This window comes from Rutilus rutilus (genome assembly GCF_951802725.1).
Source record: "Rutilus rutilus genome assembly, chromosome: 15".
NCBI classification, from domain to species: domain Eukaryota; kingdom Metazoa; phylum Chordata; class Actinopteri; order Cypriniformes; family Leuciscidae; genus Rutilus; species Rutilus rutilus.
Window position 1 is genome coordinate 26,181,154 of NC_140220.1, and position 27,742 is coordinate 26,208,895.

Consider the following 27,742-nt stretch of genomic DNA (forward strand, 5'->3'; position numbering starts at 1 on the left):
CCTCAGAAAACGACTCGCATACACAGAGTAGCGTTGTTTGGCACCTAAGTTTATTGAAACCCAGAAGGCTCTAAATTCCATTCTAAAATGAAGTGATTTTAAAAAATCATGCTCATAAGCTTTATGAGAGATGTACAAGATTTAAGAGTACAGACAGTTTACTCTTTTCATCCTAGATTATGATAATGCTGGTGAACATACTGAACATGGCAATCACAAATTACAGTCATCAGTTAAAAAAATAGTCAGCCATACAGCACAAAGTATGAGAACATTTAAACAATCTTCGCATTAAACATTCTGCACATGGGGGAATCATCTGGGATGAAAGATATGAGCATTTCATTTAGTATGACTATCAATGCAGACAGTCAAAACCCCAGAATAAATGTGAAATACCGCCATTTCCCAAGCACCATGTGATCAGTCCTCTGAGATGATTGCCACAATGTATTTAGTAAAATACAAAATGGATTTTATGTATATGTATATATAAATGAAAAATGAAAGTCTGGAATAATATTCTTCAAAATAAAGTGTACAAAGACAATCATTGAAATTTAAATGTGACATTTGTAAACACTTCTTTTTTGACAATTTTCTACAATTTTGTAAACACTGATAAATGTTAGTTTTTTTTACACAGCCTGGATTATATTTGATCAACTGTTCTTTTTTGTAATATACTAAAGATAATACAGGTATTAGTAAATATTCAGAATACTTTTTTAATTGCATGTACATTTATAAAAGTGACATTACCATAATTTTATTTTTCTGTGCAAAATGCTTTAGTGAACTATAATTTTGGCATTTATGACAAACCTTTTTTTAATATATTGGTTTGAATAACAGAACACAGACAAAAAGCCCCCCCCCCCCCAAAAAAATCAATTGACAGACCTACAAACCTCTTGCAAATGTTCCAGGATGTTTCCCCACAGTCAATATCTCAATAAATACCCAAGCCATCTACCTTTCTTAATACTGTGCAAAAAAAAAAAAAACATGGCATGGGTTCAGCTAGTGCAAGTGGGCCTGCTGAACACACCAAAACAAAGCGAGATTCAGGACACAGCTGAGGCCAGAATGAGAGAACTTGTGTCCGGTGCTACATTTTATTTTCATTTTGAGAAGTTGAACTGTAAGGCGGTTGAATCAGCGTAAGGCAGAGAACAAACAGGCCACAATTTCATCTAGAATATGCAATGAATATGCAGTAGGCATCAGGTCGAGTTAGCTGCAAGATTACCTCTCCTGAAAAAAAAAAAAAAAAAAAAACAGGAATCTGCAGAGATCTACCAAGCTACAGGTCATAGTGTTGCTACCACACAATAGGTTGAGCAACACTGACACACTGCACGATACGAAGCAGACCACTTCTCTATTAAATAATAATCTTAATAGATTTTAAAAGGAACATATCAACACAATTTGCTGGTATGGATCTTGCTCTAGTAGGCAACTAAAGTCAGGAGCAAGAGAAAATGAGATGACAGGAATTTGTGCCTGCAAGATGACATATGAGAGGAAAAGCACAGTTTTGTGTCTCTAGTAAAGAAGTACGATTCAATGAAGCCGTCTGCAGAAGAAACTTCCATCACAGCCTAAATTAACATCTTTCCTGAATGCAGTAACCTCCCCCGAGGTGCCTATGTAGCCTTTGAAATCTCCAATTATGCCTCAAATCTGAAATTATCCAATTTCTTTGACTTTAATTGAGCGAGCACTGAATCTGAGGCCTCTCATAAAACTAATGAGAGGCTTCATAGGCCATTTGTGAGACCCTTAATCTAATTCTTTCAGAAAGGGGTTACAATATTGCAGAACTGGGCATCTATTAAACTACACTCAACGCAGAAAAAACGCTAAATGAATCAGACTCCTTCAGTCCAGTCTATGAGGACGACTTCATCACAGGTCATCGTCCCCTATTCCTTCAAAAGCATAGTTTCCATGGAAATCATTGCCACTGATGTCACTGGCTGAGTTGGAAGAACTAAGTCCTCTCAGGGAGACAGAAGACAGCTTGGTCTGTGAAAAAAAAGAAAAAAAAGAACAGGACAATTTTTGTTAATTTAAATTACACTGAAATAAAACAAAATACAAATATTAGATGAAGACCTTGAGACTAAACTAAACATTTGAAACTGTGCTTAAGAAACTACATGGGGAACAACCCACAAGCCTTGCCATTTTAGAGATACTCTGACCCAGTTGCCTTGCCATACCAATTTGGCCCTTAAAGTCACTCAGATCTTTATTCCTGCAAAATTCTCCTCCATCCAACACATTTTTCCGAGAACTGACTGTTTGTTTACCATCTAATCTACCCAGACCTTAATATGTGGCTTCACCTGTGACTGGTCATAATGCTTTGGCAAATCAAAAGTTGTATTTGTGCACTGTGAAGTAACAATGAACAGCTGTATTTTTATTAACTAACATTAATGCCTTTATTAACGTTAACAAAGATTAATAAATACTATTCAAATTGCTCATAGTTAGTTCATGTTAGTTAAAGGGATAGTTCACCCAAAAATGAAAATTCTATCATTGTTTACTGTATGAGTTGTTCCAAACCTGTATGATAAAGGAAGATATTTGGAAGAACATTTGTAATCAACAGATCTCGGTCCCCATTGACTTCCATAGTAGGAAAAAAATATACTATGGTAGTCAATGGGGACCGAGATCTGTTTGGTTACAAACATTCTTCCAAATATCTTCCTTTGTGTTCAGCAGAACAAAGAAACTCATACAGGTTTGGAACAACTTGAGGGTGAGTAAACAATGATAGAATTTTCATTTTTGGGTGAACTATCCCTTTAATACATTAATGTTAACAAATAAAACCTTATTGTAAAGTGTTACCAAAATAACACTGGTATGAAACTGTATAGAAGATTGCAAACTGATTATAAGGAAATAAAAAAACAGACAACTCACAGAGAGTTTGACTACTTGTTCACGGCTGGGATCAGGGGAATCCTGAAAAACATTCATGCAAAATCGCATATTAACAAATGGTACATCTTCCATATCAAAAGTAGCGATGTTCTGCATTAGCAAAAACCTCCATGCCCACCAGTAACGGAGGAGACTTCACAGCTTGCTGACTGTCAGACCGCTGGAACGTGCCGTTCAGTCGCTTCTTCTGCATCTGCTGGAAACACATCACAATCACAAACTTAGAGAAAAAGAGAGAGAGAATGCTCTTCAAATAAACATGACCACATTTATTTTCATAAAACACATTCCTGGTCTTATTGTGCGGAAAAAAAACAAAAAATTCAAAGCATTTCATTAAAGCGAAAACAACAAAAAGAGTTGTTTTTGCTCTGAAACAACTTTTTTCAGTTGTTGCAGCGCTTGCTTTTGACATTCCCATTAATTTAATTGAAAATCCAGTTTCAAATATACCACACATTAAGCCTATTATCCTGAAAGGGTTTATCATTGTTAAAATTCATTATGACAAACTCAAATAAAACAAACACAGTCACATCAACCTACTGAAAGACATTCCCAAACATATTTCACAGGTCTTTACAAGAAGACAAACTTAGATCTAGTGACCTTTTTAATGCTTCCGCCAGATTTCTTCACCATTAGCTCATCCACCATAGACTGCAGACAGATACTCATCATGATGGCCTGGGGCAAAAAAACAAAAAGTCCCTTAGTCCAGCGGTCTAATCTCAGTAATCACCTTCATGTTTAGCATTTTATTTTTCATTTATTTTGACATTATAGTATTACATTTCAACACATTCTGCGACTGACCTGTGGACTGGTGATGGTGACCCACTGCAGACGGTCTTTACTCATCAAGTACTCGAAGGCCAGCTCTAGTTTCACATCACATTTACTGGAGCTGCTCGGGTTTGCGGTACCGTTCGCCACAGGCACCTGCTGTAGAGTCAAGCCGGGTCATCACAAATACGATCATCGTAATTATTGTTATTTGTGTCGAGGCAATTACAGCGGCCATTTCTAAACTCCTCTACATGGCAATTACCTTCAAAGCTCAATTAGTCATCATTAGCTCTGCTCTAAATGTCATCGTCCTCATAATTACATTGCATCACGAGCACAAAACACAAAAGTGTCTCATTAGAATTGTCTCAGATGACACAAAACAAACAACTACTTTACACAGACAGAGGAAACTCTCTCAGTCCCAGCATCCTCTGCGTCAGAGGGCGGCCATTCTGAGCTCATTAGTAACACAACTCTGCTATTCTAAGGCAAATACCAAGCCAAGACCACTGAGGAAGAGTGAAGCACAGACAACTTCCTCTCGCTAATGAAACACCAGAACGTGCATTCATCCATTTCAGAATGAAGATTTAGATCATCTTTATTTTGTTTCCTAATATGGCTGCAGAAAACCATAAAGGCATACATTTAGTGTAAATGCAGGGCAGGAGTCCCCCATTAAGTAAATATGAATGGATAGATGGATGAGTGTCTGGTAGATGACAGAGCACAGTCTCTTTTCCTTCTGTAAGTGGTTTTTTGGTTGTTTTAACTTCCCATTTTCAGAAATAGACCAACCAGACATGCCTGAAGGGACAGTCATAGAAAGAATTTGGAGAAGAGTTGTCTGGAGATGCAAAAGGAATGTTCCTACATCTTAACTGTATAAAGTAGTACAGATCATTTGGAAAAATAAGGGGTTTTAAACTTTATTTTCCTGAACCATATTTCTTTTTATAAAAATGTCAATAAATCAGGCTAAATAAAATTAAATACTGCTTGCCTGTTTAATTTAAAACAGTGTCTAATTAGTTCTAAAAATGCAGTTCTTCCTTAAAAAACATGATATTATTTGACTTTACAAGGTCAAGAACCTCTCTTAACTACTCATATACTTTAGGAAAGGACTCTGGTACTGTGGAACTGCTAAATTACAAGCTTTTCTAAAAATTCAGCCTCTGAAAGACATTTGAAATGTCTAATGTTGTATATAATACATCATACAACATACTACAACATCACATTGTCGATTGGTGTCCACTATGACACACTATACAAGATAAAACAATCGATTCTTGCGTCCCGATGGGCATTGTCATTTGCGAATCACCACGACACCCTACGTCAAATGGATTGTGCCAAAATCGGCCCGATATTGTGTAGTGTGAATCCGGCATAAATGTGCGGTTATATTTACTCTACAAAATCCAATCATTTGAACTGGAATCTGCATGAAGGCGAAAAAGTTCTCCACACATATTTTGCTTGTGTTCGATTTGGACAAGCCAATGCGCTGGATTGACCAACAAAAAAAGCTGCTTGGTTTGAAAGTGGCTTATGTGTGAGCTGTGCTTCATACATTGCTACACAATGGACAATGGACAAGTTTGCCAATGCGACTACATCTTAAGACTTTGTATTGTAAAAGCCCTTATCTATCAGACTTACAGATGAAGTGACCCGCCAGCATCTCATGCGCGTGACTTTGAAGCTTCCCTCTTTCATTTGTTCGCTGGGCAGTTTGACATGAAAGTTGAGTTCATTGTTGCCGGCACCGACTATAACATGACAGCCCTTCTCTGGAAAATCTGTGATGCAGGGATCAAACTTGATATAGCCGTAGTACTTCAGTGTCTGAGCCAATCTGATGAACTGTGGGAGAAATTAACAAACACAAATGATTAGATTAACAAAGCTTCACCATTATACAGTCAGGTCTGAGAATGGACTTCAGCTTTTATAGAAGCAGTCCATTTCTTGCTCATAGACACTAGGGAGATCAAATAACGTGTGTGGTGGAGCTCAGCCGTACCTCCTTCTTTGAGCCCTTTTCCTGTAGGGATTTCAGCTGTCTGTGCTGCTCTTTGTTCACAAGGATCCATCCCCGCTCTATGTCAGACACCGTCTGAGAGGAAGAAGAGGGGGAAAAAGCGGTTTCTCACACTCTGACTAACTTTTCGATTTTCGATAACGAAAGCAACAACACTGGCAGAGACTATAATTAAGCCTTTTATGAATCCCACAAAGTGTAAATAACAAAAAAGAAAGGACCAATTTAGAACACGAGCAACGTTATTTTCCAGAACCATTATGCACATTGACAACTTTTTATGCGATGGACAACACACGAGTGCCTTTTAAAATATGTGACTGTTACCTGAGCATATAACAAGTTGAGTCCCACACGGTCGTCCATGACATCACTGTCGTACGCTGTGTCCCAGTAGCTGAGAATAGCACAGGAAACAATAATGATTTGAAAGTTATTTCAGGGACATACTATAATTTACCTTTTGATCACATCCGTTGTCTGATGTATCATCTAAAACCATTAAGCACTAAAATCATGTGCACTGCATTTTACTGCATAACCACACCCTTTATGTACACATGCCTGAGGATCTGACAAGAAGAAAGCTTACCAATTGTCTACAAAACATTCAATTAAATATTTCATTACGTTAAACGTAGACAAAATAAGAGTTCTGTAACAAAGCATCTGCCTAAATCTATATGGAAATAGTATCTTATATGCTATTGAACAAATGCTGCTGCAGTGTATTTCTCCATTTGCCTAGAAGCAAATGATAATCTGGCAAACAAGCAGTCTTCAGCTCAATGGCCATCCTGAACGTCCATATGTCAAAAACTATTTTCATCACGCTGTGGGCAGAAATACGTTTTTAGCAGAGTTTGTGAGAGCACAGAGATACAATCTTGCATAACAATAGATATTGTTCCCATAGCAGCCAAGACTGGATATCCGTTAAATCTCATTTGAAAGCGTTTAGCAGTTGATGATTGAACATTTCTTAACCCTAGAATGCATAAAGGGACATGCTGTGATTTTGAAAAATATTTTAAATCAATGAGAACATTTATATATATATATTCCATGAATTCAAAAAAATAAAAAATAAACATGTTTCTGACCCTCATCAATCTCATTTTCATATTTCTTGGTCATGAATGTGACCGATCAGATTCTTGGGCAAGAATGCATAAAGGGGGTCAAACCGACCCGTATTCATTTCCTATGGAATTTGGACTCACGTTTTTTTGGATACATTTCAGTCAATAATAATAATAATAATAATAATATTTATTTTCTTTAAATTTTATGGATAAAAAAAAAAATATATATATATATATATATATATATATATAAAACAGTACCCGGATAACCTTCTAGTTCTGCCAAGTTTATGAATTTCACATTCAATGGACACTATATCCATGGAAAATTGGAGAGGAGTTGCAAATGGCATGGAAATGACAACACTCACTCAATGGCTCACATGGCAGCGGATGTAGTATATTCAGACTGCATTCATTCTACACACATTCATGCTTGATAATTCTTTATTCATACTATACACATGCATCATTTTTTTAACAGTCATGAAGTTCTCAAATGTAGAACCTACTCAGACAGTATGCAAATTTAGATGCAGTAGTGAAAAGCTACAAGAAACAAAGGAAAGGTGCAAACTCTGCTCAAACGTTATGCTTAGAAAGGTGCAAATCTTATGTGAAATGTTCTGTCTCTGTCTGAAAAGATCATTTTCACATGGTCTGTGAGAAATGTGGGGAGTGAAGGTTCAGACTTGAATATACTCTATAGTAGATCTAAATAAGAAAATAAAGAAAAAGTACAACTGCATCTACTTTACATCTTTATAATGTATATTAAATATTATATTAAATACTATATATATATATATATATTATATAAAATAAACATGTTTGATATATTATTTATGTATCATCAATTAATTAAATTATTTACTTTATAGTACATTAATTCCAGTATGGGTCACTTTGACCCCCTTTATGCATTCGTGCAGGACTTTTGGTTCATGCATTCTAGGGTTAAACTATACATGACAGACAGCAAGCAGAAAAGAAGGCATGGGAACTTTTCAAAAATGTACTCCTATGTCTCCTATGCTCACAAAGGCTACATTTATTTACTCTATTTAAAATATATCTGCATTGTTTTATACGCCTTTCCAGTCACTGTGAGCAGCCAATCAGAGCAGCCAGATCTATATCCCATTCCTGATGTAGTGAACAGGTGGGATCTGGCTGAAGGCTGTCTGTAAGCTCTTGTAAAGTAGGTCAAGAGGCCTGTGGTTCTCCTCAGGGGACTGAAAAAAAATGCACCTTTTTCAACCATACATGATGAAGAGGTGTGAGATTCAGAGGTAAGGATATATAAGAGGTGAAAGTGGAACCAGTTTAGCAAAATAATCCCTGCTAAGCTGTGCTAATATGCTAAAATGGGAAATTTATGTTCACATAACAGCTTCACACCTGCTTCCCACTGCACATGGTGAAACACATGGTGTTTTCTATGCCCATGCTTGTGGTTTTACATAAATAATCTCCCTTGATTCTCTCAAATTATGGCATTACATAAACCGTGCACTCCAAAGGGCATTTGATGAATATACTGCTGTTCATAAACCACTAGCAACATCAAAATTTATAAGCTGTGAGCAGATTGGCACTTTCCTGTGAATAAATAATGAAGTTTGAATTGCTTTAAACTACTTCAGAGATTGTGTAAAGCGCAGTAGTTCAGAGTTATAAAAGACATTTGAGTTACAAAAGAGATGTCTAAATCAAGCTGTCCTCAAGTCCAAAAAGTCTAAAGTGGGAAATACGAAAACGACTGCTGCACAGAACCACACGAGCAGTTGGCTGTGGTAACTATAATACCCACCTCTACAACAGGAAGGCAAAAAAGTGCCTCTCTAGGATATAAAACAGGGTGAAGATGGAGCCCTTGTAGGGTACCTCTTCCTAAAGCAAATATCCATGTGTTGAATAGCCCTTTGAGAGGACTTAAAGTTAAACTTCAGGAAACGTGCATGAAGTTCTGTCATCATTTACTCGACCTCATGTTATACCAAACCTGTATGACTTTATTCTGTAGAACATAAAAGGTGATTTATTTTTTTATAAATATCTTGGACATTATTATTATTATTATCCATTGAATAAATCCGAATAAGCACTACCCGGTCAAGCTCAAAAATGACAAAAAACACACCATAAAAGTATCTAGAACATGGACTTCTGGGATATTACAACATATCTGATAACTTTGTGTGAGGAAAATAAAATTTAAGTCATTATTAATTGAAATAAATCAGATGATTCAGTTCATCAAACTGATCCGAATGGTTGGTTCATGAATCAGAATGTTTTGTTTTTGGCTATCATATGGCTTCCGTAGACTTGAAATGACATGTTTATGGTGCTTTTACATCCTTTTTGAAGCTTAAAACACTCATATGTTCTTCAAAATAACATAGTTACAAAGTCATACAGGTTAAGGGTGAGTAAATAATTTGTGGGTGAACTATCCCTTTAAACAGGCTGTTTTTGTTATAGAAGTATTTTAAGAACATCAAATCACTTCATCCCTGAGCTATATAAATACTCTTGTTATACATACTCTGCTATTGGACATAATGCTTCCAAAATTAGTTATGTACCTTTTACGGAGGACAATACGGTAGTCGGGACTATGCAGGCTGGTGATGGACACGTAGGGCAGCTCAAATTCTTGCAGTTTTCTCACGTCTGGGACACCGTGGGAGGTCGGAGAGGTTTGGATGGAGGGAATGAGAGACCAGATGAAATGTTTGAGTGCCTTCAGACTCAAGGACATTTGGAGAGTAATAACAATGACAACAAACAAAGTGAGATGGGGGAGAATCCATCTGGCTAAAGCCGTAGAGGGCACAATAACATGTTTATCACTTTGTGCAAGAGAGGAGGAACAGAGGGAGGGAGGGAGGGAATAAATACTGCAGCTGTTAGAAAAATACGTTTTCTCTAGAGTTGGGAAAGAGAGAGAAATGGAAGCCAGGGATTGAACTGAAATGGGAACTGAGCTTTTAGAAACATTAAAAACAGGAGTGTGAAAAGAAGAAGAGACGACAGTTAGATCTATAGCATAGTGCATGCCATCACAACAGTTCATTCTACTCTTTGGCTTACCCTTTCAGCGGTCTGACATTAGACAGCATGTTAAGACAAGAACGGTATTATGTGATGGGAATATCTTAATAAATACATATGCACTACATCACCACGCTTCTAATTGCTTTGTATGATTATAGCATATAGTTGTCACTGTAAAGATCTCAAATGTTGTAAAAGAAATATTTTAATAACAATAATAACATTATTATTGTTATAAACTGTCATTATAATATTATTATTATTACTACTACAGTATTTATTTATAACTATATTCAGGATTATTTCCAGTATTTATAATAATAATAATAATAATAATAACAACAACAATAATAATAATAAAGTAGGATGTTTTTCTGTTTTTAGCACAGACATTCTTTGGCACTTATTTCTTTTTTCTTGGCTCCACCATCAGTCAATAGAAAATCAAGTTCTGTTTGCAGGCCTTTATTTTTCTCAATGCGTATTTCTGCCAAGAATGGGCAGGATGCCAAAATAATTTTAGGGAAGGATTCTTATGGGGACTGTTTTCCATCCTATCTGGCAGAATTAAGATAATTTCAGGTGAGGATCTGGCAACCGAGTGGGAGGCACATAGCATGTCATTCCTCAGGGATGCGTGAGGATTCTGTGCTAAAAGTAGTTCAACAATGACAGCTCATATAAAAACGTAGACATGGAAAGTTCCACAAACAAAACGACAACGTTACATGCAGACAAGGAGAGCGGCTGCCAGACATCTGCATTAAATCAGAGAAGAGATGCCCTCCAGTTTCAAGAACTGGACCGAGTCTGTGAAGTCTAAAGAAAAATAACAATTCCATTTCCAATAACTCTACTGCCCTCCAAGGGATTCATCCTTTGAACGATTTTCAGTTCTGTAACACTATGACGGCAGAATTGGAAAGAGAACAATCGAGGAAAAAATAGCCTGTTCTTGCGCACTGAACTGATACGTATTGCACAAGAAATGAAAGATTCTGGACTCGGGAAATTCATTTATTTTGTCTCTGGGGGGTGTTCATAGAAAAATGATAGATACACTCTTGGTCATTCGAAAAGGCGCATAAAGCCAGAATATTATTAAACATGATCTTGAGCAAAAACAATACCTCGCAGTGAGAGTATAATTGGTTTAATTTCAGATGGAGCAAGTAATATTTCTCTGCACAGGGCATTTCAGGCCATACACAATCAATCAATACAGTGACAACCAATTTGAATACTGCTGCTGTTGCATTTACTCCTGCCAATAAAGTCTCAACAAACATGGTTTATAACAGACCAACGAGGAAAATTCTATTGAAGCAATGTTTCATGTTGTCTTTCAACCTCTAGGCAACTACATGCAGTATTTTTTCCCCTCTCAGAGTATGTAATGTGTTGTTTTACCACAAAGCTGATAAAGGCATCATGTTTGAATACTTACAAAGAAAATAATGATTACTGGTTAGCAGGTAACATTTCTTTCAATATTTCTTTGCATTAGCTTTTCTGTGCAAGACTCATCATCACGATGCTAGGGTGTTACTATGCAGTTTCTTAGTCCTTCCGAGTGATTTCAGTACGTTGCTATGTAGTTGCTGAGGTGTTCTGGGTAGTTGCTTATTGGCCCCTATGGGACTTTGTCTGTCTGTTTGATTGTGGGCAAGGTGAAAAGCAACGTCTTATTGCTTAGAACAGGGTTTCTCATTTGCGGGTTCCTATGGGAACTTAAGGATCATTTTATTTTCACCAAGCTCATTTAGTTTTCACATTTGCATGATTTCCAATATTTTTGTGGACATACGTTTTCAGCATTTTTACCAGACTTGTAACAAGAAAAAAACCTGTTGCAAACTAAACACAGACTTGTGTACGTTTGGGGTATGTTGTCAAACTGATCTCCGTTCATACAGATCTGCTAAAACGACTAAAAATGCTGTATTTATGCATGCCAGGACAGTCACTTTGTAAAGAAACACTACGCCTAGATTAAACACGCAATATGCATGCGCATGACGTCACCGTTTTCACAAATAGACACGAAGACAATAGTGCTATAGTTTTCAAAAACTTGCATTTTAAAAACCGGTTTCAAAAGTTAATATTTTCAGGTTCCCAAAACGCAGTTGTCGTGTACATAAATGGTCAAAATATATAAGCTTTCCTTTTAAACCTGCAGTTTTCGCCAAAATAAAAGCTTGAGGCTTTAACATTAAAGAATTTAAGACAAATATTATGATTGTAAGTTGTAGAAAACAATAAATTGTAATTATCAAATATTTTTTATTGTACAGTACAATTGTATTATTACAATAGTATTTTTTTTTTTTAATTAGAGGTAAGAACAACAACAACAACAATAACAACACTAATAATAATAATAATAATAATAATAATAATATATTTTATAGGCCTGGTTTCACAGACAGGGCTTAGATTGAGCCAGGAATAGGCTTAAAAAAAAAAAAATTATTATTATATGTATATATATTTTTTTTTATTACTTGCATGTCATGTGGCTATTAACTGATAACAGAGAACCATGAATATGTGAATGTGTTGTTACATTATTGGCATATTGATATTTGGAGCTAAAACAATACAAGACTTAGGGTTTGGGCTTAATTCAATTCCTGTAAGTACAAGAAATGAAAATAACAATGTTTGCCTAACATGCATTACAGGCCTACAGCAGAGCTGCGTGTGCCATGCCAACAACAGCTTGACCAAAGTTTCATCTACTTGACCTCAGTTCACTTTTGAAAAGAGTGGGCGGCCATCTCAACAGAACACAGACCCTCTCTTGAGCTGCAAGGACTGCATTTAGATCCAGTCCAGAGGAAGTATGTTGACTTTCAGATACCATTTAATAACAGCCAAAGCACTTTCCAGCTGAAGCCAGCAGGCCAAATCTTGTGATGGCAAATTTCTGTACAAAAGGTCTGAATTAAATAGGTCAAATAGTATACTCACACGTGCAGCCCCCATCCCCCCTCTCCTGAACCAGGAAGAGGCTGAAATATCCCACCAGCTCATCAGGAAGGTCAAGCTTTGAGGCCACAGCCTGATGAGGATATTAAAGCATCATTAATCTGCACAGCGCTTATTATTACCCACAAGAGAAGAGACTAAACCTATTCACAAGACATGCATATGTATTCATAGACAACACACACAATTTTGATAAATGATGCGTGTATGTGAATTTAGAATAGACAAGTGAATGCCCTTGCTGTGTTACCAAAGTGTTTTGTTTTTTACTACTGTAAGATTCATATTCTATTTTATAATTCCATATTAAATGATATGGCATTTTTTTAAACATACAAGATTTTCTTGTGACAAAACTTTCCAAAGTGTTTTCTTTTACAGGAGTGTTGTGCGCTCAAGTGTTAAACATTACACCCAAGGAGGTCCCATGATCAAGTTACTCTTCACTACATTTAGGCCGTGTTTTATGCACAACACTTGACTTTCTCACTTCCATCAGGTGCTAAAGGGCACTTTGGGCCATCACTGTGGTTGAATAGCACAGCGGAGAGCAGTGCGTGCTCCATATGGGTGCAGGGGGCATTTTAATGAGAGCTTGGATCTGCTATGGCTCTGTGTGGTGCACGTGGGAAAGCTATGATCCACAAAGAGCTTCTTAAAGCCCTTAAGGCTTAAGCTGTAATATGTGTTACACTGATCGGAGAGCAGGTCTAAGTGAAGAATCAGTGAAAAAACACAAGATGTTCTTTTACTGTACAGACTAAGACTTGTACAGCACAATATTATTTATATTCAGTTGCATTAAAAACGAACAACTAAGACTTTAGAAGAACTGTCAATTAATTTAAATTGTGATTAATCATGATTAATCACATAAATATTTGCCTTCTAGTTAATGATTTCCAAAGAAATAATAAACATAATTACTGGGTTTAGTCTGTGTTGATTACACCTACAGTGGACTATATGTGTATACATATGCTACCAAAGGGTCTAGGGGTTTAGGGTCAGCAAGATTTTTTTTCTTAATGTTTTGAAAGAAACATTTCTGTAGCTTAAACAGTACAGTATAGTGCTAGCAACGCCAAGGTCATGGCTACAATTCCCAGGGAATGCTGAACTGATCAAAAAATGTGTACCTTGAATGTAATGAGTCACTTGCTTTGGATGTGTCTGCCAAATGTATAAAGGTAAAATTCTATTATGCTCACCAAGGCTGCATTTATTTGATTAAAATTACAGTTAAAAAAATAAATAAAAAAAAATTGTGTAATATTGTGAAAAATTATTACAAATTAAAATAGCTGTTTTCAGAAATCTAATATGATGATTTGGTGCTCAAACATTTCTTGCTGAAATTGATTTGAAACAGAAATCTTCTGTAACAATACATACATGTCTTTACTATCACTTTTGATTCATTTAATGCATAACGCTTAATAAAAGTATTAATTTCTTACCAACTGCATATTTTTGAACAGAGATGTGTATAAAGACAATGGACAGACAGAGGCAGATTTTGGTGCTCTTTTCTGATCTCATTTGAAAAAAGACGCAAATCTGCAATAAGTGAATAATAAAACAACTTTTGCCCCACATTTAAAATGTTGCATTTGTATTATTTTTTAAATGTATCATTTACACATTGTTTGAAATAATTACTTATTATGTTTTTTGAAATTATTTCAAATATTTTTATCATCACATTTTTCACACATATAATAAAATAAAAAGAAATCATTAAAAAGGTTGCAAATTTTTTTACAAAGAAATTCACAATAATAGCTGCCAGCTATTTCATTTAGATGAAAATATACAGGAAACTGAAGATTATTGAACATTGTTAGTTTGGTTTGTATCTAAGGTTGCCAACTGTCCCGAATTAGGCGGGACGTCCCGTATTTTGGGCCTAATTTATTTGTCCCGTGCGTGACCTCCCGTGTCCCGTTTTTTGACAAGCTGATAAACCACTGACTGATACAACAGCAACAACAGCAGTGCTGACCACGACACTTGAGAATGATCACCGACACCTGTCATCATCCAATCACAGCTTTTTTTAATCACTGTTTTGAGACAAATCATTGTTTGATTTGCGAACATCCTCTGCCGTCTGGTCGCTTCCGCTTCAAGCCGGACTCGTCTCGCGCTAACGGTAATTTCCTTTCAGTGTCCACGTTTTGATTTCGGCTAATCAATTTTGGCGAATGCAAACAACGTGATTATTGTTCATGAGTCTAACATCCAGCCACGCAAGAAAACATGTAATCTACCTGAGGGAATAATATGCTCAAAAAACATTTCTGATTATTATTAATGTTTTAAAGCTTTTAGAAAGTACATAGAAAGCTTTTGTAACATTATCTTAACTGTCACTTTTGATTAATGTAATGCATCCTTGCTGAATAAAAGTAGGCAATTACTTTCTTTATTTTTTTTCCCAAAAAATAATCTTACTAACCCCAAACTTTTGAACTGTAAGCCTAGTGTATAATGTTAAAAAAGCTTTCTATTTTAGATAAATGCTGTTATTTTGAACTATGGTTTGTTTGTAATGTGACTTTTTTAATGTATGACATTAAAATTATTTTTAGAATTAAATATATAAATAGGTTAAGCAATACAAATGTGTTTATGTCTGATAATAACCTTTTAAACACAAACTTAACAGCAGACACTGAAATGACGTACACTGTGTGATACAGTACAAATATTTTGAGTGTCCCTCATTTTCCTATAAATAACCACGATTGTCCCGCATTTTCCTTTTCTGAAGTTGGCAACCCTATTTGTATCATAAGACTACACCTATTGTTGAGCGATAAACAAATTTAATTGTTCACTTTGAAAGTCCTAACAAATATAAATCCTTTACTTGTTAAATCAGAAAAGAGTCTATGTTCTGTTTTTATGTATGAGACCATATGAGTTTATTATTGTAACAAGACATGAATGAACATGAATGTACAGGATATTTATGTTAAGCCGCGTTTCCCCAGGAACTAGGGACTTTGGGGTGGTGCTCGGTGTGTTTCGACCACAGACACCAGGGTCTAAATGAAGTTTCAGGTACAAATTTCCCCCCTAGAAAGTCCCTGCTCGCGAGGTAGTACTTTTTCAAAGTTAAGGAACTTTTGGGGTGGGACTTGGGCACTGAACATGCTGATTGGTTGAGTTCACGCGACATTTTGATTGGTTGACTCCACGTAGCATTTATTTCAACCACCAAGTCTGTTGCAGTGTATGCAGTAAGAGGAGTCATTTGCTATTGGAATCAACAGTTTTGTTTAAAAAATATGAGCGATCGACCGTCGACGAGGTTCAGGCTTTATTAAGCTTATATGCGAAGGACGAAATCCAGTGGGATGTGCTTTGAAAACATGAAGCAGATGTGTGCTTTGGAAACAGTTACAAAACAACATTCTCACCTCCAGAACATCTTCGGTCTGGTCAGATGTGAGGATGTTGACTTTGACCTTCTGGCCATTGGACAGGTAGATTTCTAGCTGCACCTCCTCAGTGGGGATCTGCTGGGTCTCCTGTGGAAGAGTGAAACAGTGATGCTCTTTAAAAAGTCTTTGTTTTTTACATTCTCAACTTACTTTATTGTGTAATGTTGCTGTTTGAGCATTAAAATGGTCTGCAAAGTTAAAAAGCACAAAGTCCACTTCAAAGGTAGTTATTCTCTATATTAGTAAGAACTGTTTCTGAACTCCCTGAGACACCTCGATTGCAGTCTTGTGAATGTGCGTCACAATATTCTTTAATTAAAAAAATAAAATAAATGGGGACAAGGCCTGGTTGAGTTGCATTAGTAGTGTGTTGTCGCCCGTGTCCAAGGGACGCTGTTTTTACCCCAGACCTAACGCGGTTATGGTAAGGGCATTTCCAAAACATGCTCGAATCGGTTGACCAATCACAACACACTGATCCAGTCGACCAATCAAAGGAGGGGCTTCAAAGAGACATGACCTGTCAGATTGGGAAAAGAGGTGCTGCAACAATGTAAAATATGTGAAAAATAAGGTGGTTTTTGAACATTCAAGCATGAAAACATTCTAGAAGCGCCCAAAACAAAATCAAGACTTCTTAAAAGGACATACTAGGTCCTCTTTAAAGTGTAACTTCGTCAATTTTCAATCCGCTTTGTATTGTATCGGTAGTATATGTAAATGGACAATGTTTACTCGGACTCCATTTTACCTGGGTGGGGTAGGTTTATCACTGAAAATTGTACTGAACTATGTCTACTCTTTAAACACCATATTGGTAAAAAAGGAACTCCATGGCAACAGCTTTCTTACCTGTACCCGACTGTTTGCACTGTATTAAGCCTACTAGGGTCACAGAATTCAGTGGTTCACAGAATTCGGCACTACAGTGGAACTGACAGAACGGCAGTTTCTCCCCTCCGTTTGGCCTAACACACTGTGTTCATGGTCATCCAGTTTGAAATGTTGACTACAAACATTTTCAAAGGTTTTTCAGATTGTCCATGGCAGTGTTCTCTCCATATTTATGATTCTTTGCAGCCTTTAGCCTACTAGGATAGCTGGATCCTTCACTGGAAACCGAAAGCAATTCATTTCTGCTAAATGTTTACTCTTTGAATTCTTGCACCCGGGGACAATACAAGTCGACACCATTATGACTGAAAGTTTACCAAGAAGCATTTCCAACTAAAGCAAGGCAATATTTGACTCTGGGAAGCGTATCCATAGCAGACTGGTGGGAGTGGCCTTGGACAGCAACATGCCCAGTGCATTATGGGTGTTAAAGGTTTCCTGCCTATTTTCCTCTGTTTTCTGTAGTCAGGTAGCACAGTTAGGGTTAGTTTTGCATTTCTATTGTATAGGCAGCCAACTTTTATTGAAAGTCCATTTTGCCAGTGGTAAAGAACCCTTTTAAAGGTTTTGGGGAAATACCTTGCGCTGAACTCTAATTCAACTTCTGATGTTTCCTGTTCAGCTGATCTCAGAGTGTTTTGATGAACATGCAGTACTGGCAATATTTATCACACCCTTTCACACAGAGCAGTTTCATTTCCTGTGTATTCCAACTTACATGTCATGGGAGTGTTTTCATTTTAGATTAAATGTAATGCATTGATTTCGGTGTGATTTACTGTATAGATTCAGGCTTATCACAATATATAAGAGCTTAGATAGGACTGGTGATTTGGTAATACGATATTTGAATTAAACACAAAGCCACAAGGGTCAAAACACTACAGTGCACAGTTTTTATGGATAAAAAAAACACTGTTCTTTCACTGTTCTATCCTTCACTGTTTGCAAATTCTTTTTTTTTTTTTTTACCCCTCTTCCTGCATGTTTCATCTCCCACTGTGGCAGAGGGTCTCAGAGCAGCAGCTGATCTTTACAGAGATTTGAAAAAAATGAAACCGCAAGGCCAATTCTAATCTCTTATTCTGTTTCTGCAGACTGCTCTCTGATGGGCAGCTGGGGGACGACCGGGATCTGACTGCAAAATTACCAAAAATATATGTAGCTGGGGGATGAAATTCCAAAAGAATGAATGCAACCTATGTGATTCAGGCAACAAATGTAGTACAGAATGGTACTTGAATGTAAGGAAGTGAACAGAGAGGAACATCAACCGGTTCTTCATTCAGGACACATGGTGATATCTTGAGGAGGAAATGCGATATATCAGACCTACCAATATTTAAACCTTATACTGGATGACTAGGCTTTTTTTCTAAAAGTTTTGAATTCTTAGCATTAATGGGAGTGGTAGAGGAAATTATCAGAGAGATAGTTCACCCAAAATTTTTATTATTTCATTATTTACGCACCATCATGTCGTTCCAAACACGTAACACTTTTGATCATCTTCGAAACACAAACTACGATTTTTTTGATGAAATCTGAGAGCTTTCTGTCCCTCCATTGGCAGCAACGCAACTACCATTTTGACACTTCAAAAAGTTCATAAAGAGATCATAAAACAAATCCATATGAATTGAGAGGTTTAGTCAACATTTTCTAAAGAGACTCAAATCGCTTTATATGATGATATGAGGCTTTTATTCACATATGAACATTTATCAACGCACACATCAGTTGTAGTAAATGGAAGCTAAGCATGTTCACTTGACGTGTGAACCAATGAGGTTCATTCTCGTGTGTTACGCAGCACGTTTGAGCTTCAAGAACCAATGAGGTTCATTCTCGTGTTACGCAGCACGTTTGAGCTTCAGAAAGAACCAGTGAGCTTAGTTCTCGCACGTCAAGCAGGTTCGGATGAGCTTCTGTTTATGTTCGCTGATCAATGTTTATATGTAAATAAAATACTAATTTCCATCTGTTCATCATTTAAAGCAATCCAGTCTCTTCAAAAAATTTGGACTAAACCCCTCAATTCACACTTTCAATAAACAAAAATAATATAGAAAATCTACCTGTTGAGCTTTTCTCAAAAAGCTGTTGAACACCTCGCTGGATCCCAGAATGTGGTCCTGACGCACTGCAGGGAGAAAAGCTCATCATTAACGGTTTAAAGCTAATATAAAAATGTAGTTAAATAAACTGAATCTACCTTTACGATTATACTCTCATATCAGAATAGCATGCTATAAATGTATACAATACAAAATGAATAAACTAAACATTTATACTACTCCGTTAATTCAGCAAGGATGCATTAAATTGCTCAAAAGTGACAGTAAAGGCTTTTACATTGTTAATTTAGATATCTATTTCAATGTATTTATAATTGCTGTTCTTTTGAACTTTCTATTAATCAAACGATCAATCAAAAGGATCTCAGTTTCCACAAAATAATTAAGCACAATAAGCAGCAATTGTTTTCAACATTAATAATAATATTAAATGTTTCTTGAGCACCAGCTTGCATAATACTGATTTCTGAAGGATCATGTGACACTGAAGACTGGAGTAATGATGCTGAAAATTCAGCATAAGAGAATTCTTTCAAAATCTTTAAACAATTTACCAACCCCAAACTTTTGAACGGTAACGTTACTGTATCTCACTATAAAAAAGTACCCATAAAAAGCAGTGCAAGGGCTTCAACAATGACTCAAATCATCAATTTGTTTTACCAAGCTCATCAAAACAAACCTCCAAACCAATTCACTTAAACAAATTGAACACATCAATTCCACTTGAGCACAAGGCCAGTGTTTTAATCTAAGTATTAGATAAGTGGTTGGTCTGTCCTTTAAAAAGTTCAAGGTACAAATTTCGTATGGAAACGTTTGTAGAAAGACTGTCAGAATATTTTTGTGTACCTCCTTGAGGTAATATTTTAAACCAACTTTCTTAATCTTGTGTTTCGTCTCAATTGAACTATAACGTAAAACTCAATGTTTCAAAATTAATTAATCAAAAATCACGTTAACTCATGCAGACTTTTTCTTTGAAAATACCACCATGGCTCCCTGACTAATAATAACCTTAGTTTTGTGGGGAAAAAAGATGCTGGAGGCAAACTGACCAACATAAACTATACGGTTTACTTTTACTTCCAATATAGCACACGAGCAAACGACCGCAAAACATTTTCGGTTAATTTTCCATAACCATGTTTCTCAGTGATGTAACTGAGGAGAGCCCCAGCCAAGAGCAGCTCCAGACTGTGAGCAAATAAGCTCAACAAGGCTTAGCTTGTTCGATGGATAGTGCCAGTGCTGGAATGGATTAGAGCTAACGGCTCTTGGTGCTGCCAGCACTGCCGATTTCCTTTTGTGTTCAGAAAACCTCACCCATAACCTGTTAAATGACATGCATGGCAAAATTCTAAACGCTGTACAATATCGGTAGCTCTCTTTCATGTAGTGTACCTGATGTTTTCAGGAATGACAATGCAGAACATTAACAAGCTCCATCCTCTTCAGGAAGAGCAGAAATGTCATAAAACCCCATATGAAGGATTAAGGCTGACAAACAAGTTTTCTATACTGTGTTGACACATTTCCAGTTGAAACAGGAAGTTTGGGTGTTTCTTTTAATAGCCAACAGGCTTAAATCACAGCCATGAGTCATGGCTTGCAACTTGCAGTCGTATTATATTGAGCATTCGATTGGACAAAAATCTGTGTGGTGCAGGATGAGTCATCAACATTTTTGCTGTCGATTTTAAATGCCTATACTACCCCCCCCCTTTTTTTCCCTTGGTCGAGCATTATTCAAGTTAGAGCTTATTTAGAGATATCAGCCGATTTTCCCAAATCACGGAAGTGACCTCGACGCCCGGGTTAGCTGTAGCATAAGCCATTAGATAAGTGTTATTTAAAGGTGCTATAAGCGATCTCGGTTGGCGTAACCTCTTGTTGATGTTTGAATTATTATCAAACAAAACGGAGGCTAGCTAGACCCTCTCTCCTCCTCACCCGCGCACTAACCCCCGAACCCCACCCCCCACATCATTCTTGTCGGTTATTGGCTGGAACAGTTTGTTATGTTTCGTGCTGTGGGTCGCTCTGTTTGTTGCTCAGTTTGTTTTTGCTGCAGTTTGTGGAGCCTGTGGTGTCTGCAGAGACCGTGTTTTTTTTACAGTGTGTTCAGGGGACAGGCAGCTAGCGGATAGTGAGGAGATGTTGTTTGCGGTATGTGAAAAAAAATGTTTTGGCCTAAAAAATGCGTGAGATCGCTTATAGCACCTTTAAATAAACTCCTGATGTACTTACAAACTTTCCAATGCCTCGTTTTATGAGTACAGAACCTATTTGTACTACTGTAGTAGTTTGGTACCATACCGGGCATTATAAGTGGGGTAATTTACGAGATACAACCTTGGATCCATTAGCGCCTGCACTAAGCCATTCGGCTGATATCTCTAAATAAGCTCTAACTTTAATAATGTTCGACCAAGGGAAAAAAAACTTCTGGGGGGGGGGGTGTTTGGCTCGAGGTCATGGTGCAAAGGACCCTAGGTTGAAATTACTCCGAACCATACCTTTAACATGTGCAATTTTTAAAAATATTACCGTTTTAACTGTATTTTTGATCAAATAAATGCAGCCTTGGTGAGCAGAAAATAAAAAATAAAAAAATCTCACTAACCCTAAACTAGTGAACGGTAGTGTATATCTGTTACATTAATTTAATACATTTTAGGAGTACACTTTAGATGAGCTCAACGATAAAACAAATGGACCACAAGTCACAAAGATAATTTTGGTTGTGACCTTTTCAGGTAAAAGGATGTTTATCTTACCAGCTTGCATGTACTTCTCTAGCTGTTCTCTCCTCTGATCGACTTCAGCCGGTGTGAGAGTGAAGATCTTCTTTGGTGGAAAAGCCGGGACCACATTATTTCCATATTCTTTTTTTATCTGAAAGAACAGAGGGAGAAGTTCATTTTAAATCTGATAACAGAACATTTTGGTTATTCTGAGAGGACAAATTAAACTGACCACTGCCTGCCCTTGGCCGCTGAGACTCGAGCAGGCTGACTGTGGGTCTCTCAGGCACCACGCTAATAAATCTGTTTACACTTCACAGCATCTACTAAAATGATGCCTGCTGTTGTTCCATCTGTGTCATTGGCATTTTATTCAATGGCACAAGAAGAAAGAAAAAAATATCTATCTATCAATCAATGTTGCTATCATAAACTAAAACTAAAACAGTGTTCACTATTTGAAATATAGCTGAAACTAAATAGAATTTTAATTTTAGATTAGATAATATTAGAGGTCCATTTTAAGGGTTAACTTCAAGCCTCACACCATGACAGCCTCTGCGGATTGCATCATATGACCACGTATGATCTGACTAGGTCCTCAACGCCCTGTTACCTAGCAACAGCGACTTTGAAACAACACAACATGCTCTTAATGCTGAGATCACTGAAGTTCTCTTTCATTCATGAGGAAACACAGAGTTTATGAAATTGGTAGGTGTAAGAAAGGTAATAGGCAGATCCTTTTCAGAGAATGATGCCTCATGTCTGACCTATTCAGTACTGGTGAATATGCTCACAGCTTTACCACTTCACTATTTGGATGAGAAGTAAATGTGTGTTTCACAAGTGTACTTTGTGATTTTAATCCAGTCCAAAACAAACATGCCTGTGTTTTTCTCACACAACCTCAGTAAATATTATGAAGCAAATTACTGTAGTTTTTTTTGGCTAACCCGGTCACGTCTTTGAAGTTTAGATTTAAAGCTACAAATCATTTCACTGGCTGTCCATCCAGGCGCCAAAGTGACTAATCACATTAAATCCCAATGAACACAAGAATATATTTCAATTAAACCAATATGCTATAATAGGTACTATGTCAACTGTAATTTCTCATTATGTTTCATTTCCTCAATTTCAGTGAAGAGGTACATTTTCAGAATATATTTCACTGTCATATCTCAGACAGCATTCACAGCACTGACTTATTAATTGGATGATTTTACAGCCAGTGATTCGTAACTAGTTGTTTAAATATTGTGTTTTCTTGATTTGTGTGTTTACCTGTTCATGGAGGCCCAGGAGTTGACTATAACGTACTCGACAATGCAAGACACCATTCACATGGATATTGTAAGCCTGAAGAAGGAAGAACAGTTAGTTAGTCTTTATATACACATTATAAAAATAAACACTCAATACATATTCATGAATAATCTTTAAGGATCTGAAAGAGTCCGTAAGATTTTTTTTTTTATGTTTTTGAAAGAAATCTTCATTTAATTTGATTAAAAATACAGTAAAAAAAAATGCAATATTGTAAAATATTATTACAAGTTAAAATAACAGTTTTCTATTTACAAATATAATTTATTTCTGTGATGGCAAAGCAGAATTTTCAACATCATTACTCCAGTCTTCAGTGTCACATGATCCTTCAGAAATCATTCTAATAAGCTGATTTGCTGCTCAAGAAACATTTCTTTTTATTATTAATGTTGAAATAAGTTGTGCTGCTTAATATTTTTGTGAATATTGTGATAATTGTTTTCTAGGATTCTTTGATGAATAGAAAGTTCAAAAGAACAGTCCTCTTTACTGTCACTTTTGATCAATTTAATACATCTTTGCTGAATAGAAGTAATTTCTTGCTTTTTGAAAAAAAAAAAAAAAAAAAAAATCTTACTGACCCCAAACTTTTGAATTTGTACAGGTGTACATTATAAAAAGAAGCACTCGATAGATAGGCCTATTCATGAGTATTTTGAAAGGCCCATCAATAACCACAAGCTGATTTAACCATGTGCATTTTTTTTTTAAAATCATTAATTTAAATAATTACTATTCACTCTGAAATATCAAATTATTAAATAAATTCTTAAGTGAAATATTTTGACGCTGGAATAAAAAAACTGTGTAAATTATGTAGCCGCTTAGTAAATAAGAACATTTTATATCAAACGAGCTTGTTTAATGGTGGTGCCTTAGTATTATTTTAGCCTTTCTACAAAAAACCAAAACTAGTATCTAAAGCGATTATTGAGCCTGGAAACCAATGCCATATTCAGTTCCGATTTCTTCTCCCCAAAAGCTTTACAGCATTTGCTGTTATTGCATCCACTCCGAAAGATACAATCAGGAAGGCACAATAATCATATTTTAATATGCATGGACTTCTCAACACCATTCATTGTCAAAGGAACGCAAGCTCGCGTTTTTTTTTTTTTTTTTTGTCTTATCTGAAACGGCTGTGTTTATAAAATTGAGGGACTTTTGCACTATTGTCTGACTTCCTGATTTGTTGTTGTTTTGACTACTCGTCATTTCGCACATCTTTAGGTGTGGAGATAATGGTCCATTGTTCTTTATGGAGTAAAAAAGAAAGCATGCAATGTATCAACTAGACACAAACCAAAATGTGTGGTACGGGTACATTCAAAAGAAAGACTTATGAAACAATATGAAGAGTGTTGTTTCAAAAGACACTAAGTTTTAGGTAGAGTGAATACAGCAAAAACATTTCTTGAGCCATTCTTGTGGATTGTGGTATGACCCAATTATTGACAGCAAAGCTCTGCTACACAACTCATACATGCAAGTCACCAAAGATATCAAAGCTGGAACATGTCTGATAGAGGTATGATGAAACTGCAATGCCCTTACATGTCTCCAAATCAAAATAAAGAAGATTGAGTATGGAAGTCTTCAGGAAGTACAAACCATCATACTTTTTTTTTTTACCCTTTTGTTTGAACAGGAAGCGTGCCATTTAAAACAGAGCCCACTCATTTTTGTGGCTCCTCTGCAAAGTATGCATATTCTGTGACATAAACAGCTTCAAAGTATACTACACAACTTCCTGCCTAATACAGATCAAGACAACATTACGCTTTAGATGTCTGAAGAAAACCACCTCCATTCATGACAGCACTCGTTCTCAAGTTTTATATCAGTTTGAGTTGACTTGAGAAAATTTGAGCAGGGTCGGTGTTGTTATCGTTCACTAAAATGAAAACTATTAAAACATTTGTTCAATAAAATAAAGCTGAAATAAAATAAAATATTTTTAAAGAAAACTTTGAAATGTTGCCCTGAAATAAGAAAAAAAACATTTAGAAATATAAAATGGCAAATGTTAAAATATAATTAAAATATATAAATGAAAGCTAATTTAAAATTTCAAGACACTTAAAATTGTGCAAAACAACAAGGCTAATATCTAGTCATCAAGAAAGTGAAAGAAACATAAGAGCATTAAAAGGTGAGTGTGAAACATACATCTGGCCAATTTAACTCTCAGTGGCCTTGAAAGACTCGTCTGTGTCTCTATGACTCTCTGAATCACTGTCACAGAAGGACACAAACAACTTTTGCAATCAGTCTGTTAGGAATGATTCATTCATCTTCACGTCAGTGCATTAAAACCATTGTGGATCTACCGGAGGTGTTGTACAGAGAGCATCCATGTGCACAGTAGAGCTCATATATCTCAGCCTTTATTAAAATAATTTGGTGGCTAAAGAGAGTCAACGCCACAGTCTGCACATCTGCAGACATCTACGAGAAGATTGGACTGCAGTGTCTGTCCTTGAACAGAATACACTCTGTAATCAATCCACAGTTCAGTATAATACAGATGTAACCTCAGGAGCCGAAGCTGTCTGTTATGGATAGGCTATAGTAAAGATAAATGAAGTGTCATGTCTTCAGAGCAGTGAGCCAGCTATTCCACTTACTGAATATAACTTGTGCTGAAATAAATGGCAATCTTGCACTGCATATGGCTCAGGGAGAGAAGCCAGAAGAACTGACACATTGTGAAATTGAACTCACACAACAACTCTAAATGACCATTCAAATAGAGATACAGAAAGTGACAAAGCTTCCCAAACTGATTGCACCTTTAATGCAATAATTCCTGGTCTTTGTGCCCTTTTTGTTATTCATTAAGTCATATGGTTTCACAGACACATTGTTAAGTCTCCTTTAGCCTATGTCTCCTAGGCTACATGAAAATTCATATCTACTAAGTTTTGAGTAATGTAGATTTTGAAGAGTTGTATTAATCCGTCTGTTCACTACAAAGTTTCATTCAGATTCGTTCAACGGTGCTTTTTTTTGCAGGTTATCATTATTATTATGCAAGGATGTGATGGCAAATGTTTTTAGTAGGCTAATTGAATCACTTACTCAGCCGATTCGTTTATAAACACCGTCTTTTACAACTTAAAGAGGTCGTTATCTTTTATTGTAAAAATTGCGAAAGAGATTTCAGAAAGAGTGTTAGCCTACTGTTTAAGCGTCATATACATTTCCTCCGTATTTTGTCAAATTGAAAAATAATCACAAAACCTAAACAAGCACTTTACTTCCATAGCCTAATAACATTTTTTGTTGTTAACACGACAATGACTCATTTGACATCTATGAACGTTCTAGTCAGTCAGCAGAAGATTCGTTCGCTTAAAAGATTCGTTCAAAACACAGATTCAAAGCAACACTATTCGTCGGTGTCTCCAAATGTAAAAGCTTGGCGCATCGCTTATTTGACCTCCAGTACACTTACCACATATGTAGATCCGTTTTCATCGGATCGGACCTCCGTCTCGGGGATGGAGAAATGCATTTTCTACTGTAAGATTACGCGTCTCTGACGAAGCTGAAAATGCTGTTAAGAGCGAGAAGGTTCACTGAAAGCTCTCGGTGTTGGTTTGCTGTCATGCAGGGACCAAACTGAATGACGGCGAGCTAGCTCTGATCAATCCAGTCCAATCCTGGGTCGAATTATGCCAGAAAAGTTCTTTTTCGCGAAGTGGATTATAAAAAAATAAAAAATAAAACTTTCTTAATGTTCAGGGCTGAACTTTTGCAATAAACATCTAAGCAGCAGCCATGTTGCAACTGGAGGTAATTCCACGTTCATTGTCGGCAATTTATCGCCAAATCTGTCCTCTCACTTCCTCACGCACTGTAAAAGAATGTGGGAAGCGAGTCTGCAAAACACCGAAGTGTCGTCGCGAGGCCCACAATCCAATTAACTTTCCAGATTACTCCACGTAAAGGTGCTCCGCGGTTGTCTTCTACAGCCTACATTGGTAAGGCTACATACGAACGAGTATGGAGAGGAAACAAATGAAGAAATTGTTTGTCGCAGGATGCATTTCGAGATGCCGACACAGTGCTCGTACTTGTTAGGGCGTTAGGAAGAACATACATAAGTCTACATTGTAGCGAAACCTTCTTCCAGGCAACTCTGTCTGTCTGTCTGCTATAATGTATTCAATATGTATCTGCGCGCTCCCGAAGCATTGCAACAGTCTGGACCAAACCATTCTTCTTTAGCCGGGGGTGTTATTGCGTAAAAACGTTCATTCGAGGTCCTGTGGCATGAACA

General features: G+C 36.6%; 1 protein-coding gene across 2 annotated transcripts; it reads right to left on the bottom strand.

The window, feature by feature from the left end:
• Positions 1-28: 28 nt before the first annotated feature.
• Positions 29-27,673, bottom strand: snx17 (sorting nexin 17). 2 transcript variants are annotated; one of them, XM_084433256.1, is made up of 15 exons: positions 26,915-27,673; positions 23,413-23,487; positions 22,159-22,276; positions 19,379-19,443; positions 16,383-16,493; positions 12,937-13,027; positions 9,489-9,576; positions 6,140-6,209; positions 5,795-5,887; positions 5,431-5,634; positions 3,787-3,915; positions 3,580-3,657; positions 3,089-3,163; positions 2,950-2,991; positions 29-2,034 (listed from the first exon to the last, which is right to left on the bottom strand). In XM_084433256.1, the coding sequence occupies exons 1-15, from the start codon at positions 26,972-26,974 to the stop codon at positions 1,915-1,917; spliced, it is 1,419 nt and encodes a 472-aa protein (XP_084289382.1). In that variant the 5' UTR covers positions 26,975-27,673; the 3' UTR covers positions 29-1,914. The 2 variants fall into 2 exon arrangements, with proteins under 2 accessions (XP_084289382.1, XP_084289381.1); XM_084433255.1 differs by having other exon boundaries at positions 3,089-3,166.
• Positions 27,674-27,742: the final 69 nt, after the last annotated feature.

Excerpts from the sequence above, each read along its gene's own strand:
- snx17 (XM_084433255.1), bottom strand. The coding sequence starts at position 26,974 with ATGCATTTCTCCATCCCCGAGACGGAGGTCCGATCCGATGAAAACGGA. Across the intron at positions 5,888-6,139 it reads TCAACTTGTTATATGCTCAG|ACGGTGTCTGACATAGAGCG; the intron begins GTAACAGTCACA and ends TCTTCCTCTCAG. Across the intron at positions 5,635-5,794 it reads AAAAGGGCTCAAAGAAGGAG|TTCATCAGATTGGCTCAGAC; the intron begins GTACGGCTGAGC and ends TTTCTCCCACAG.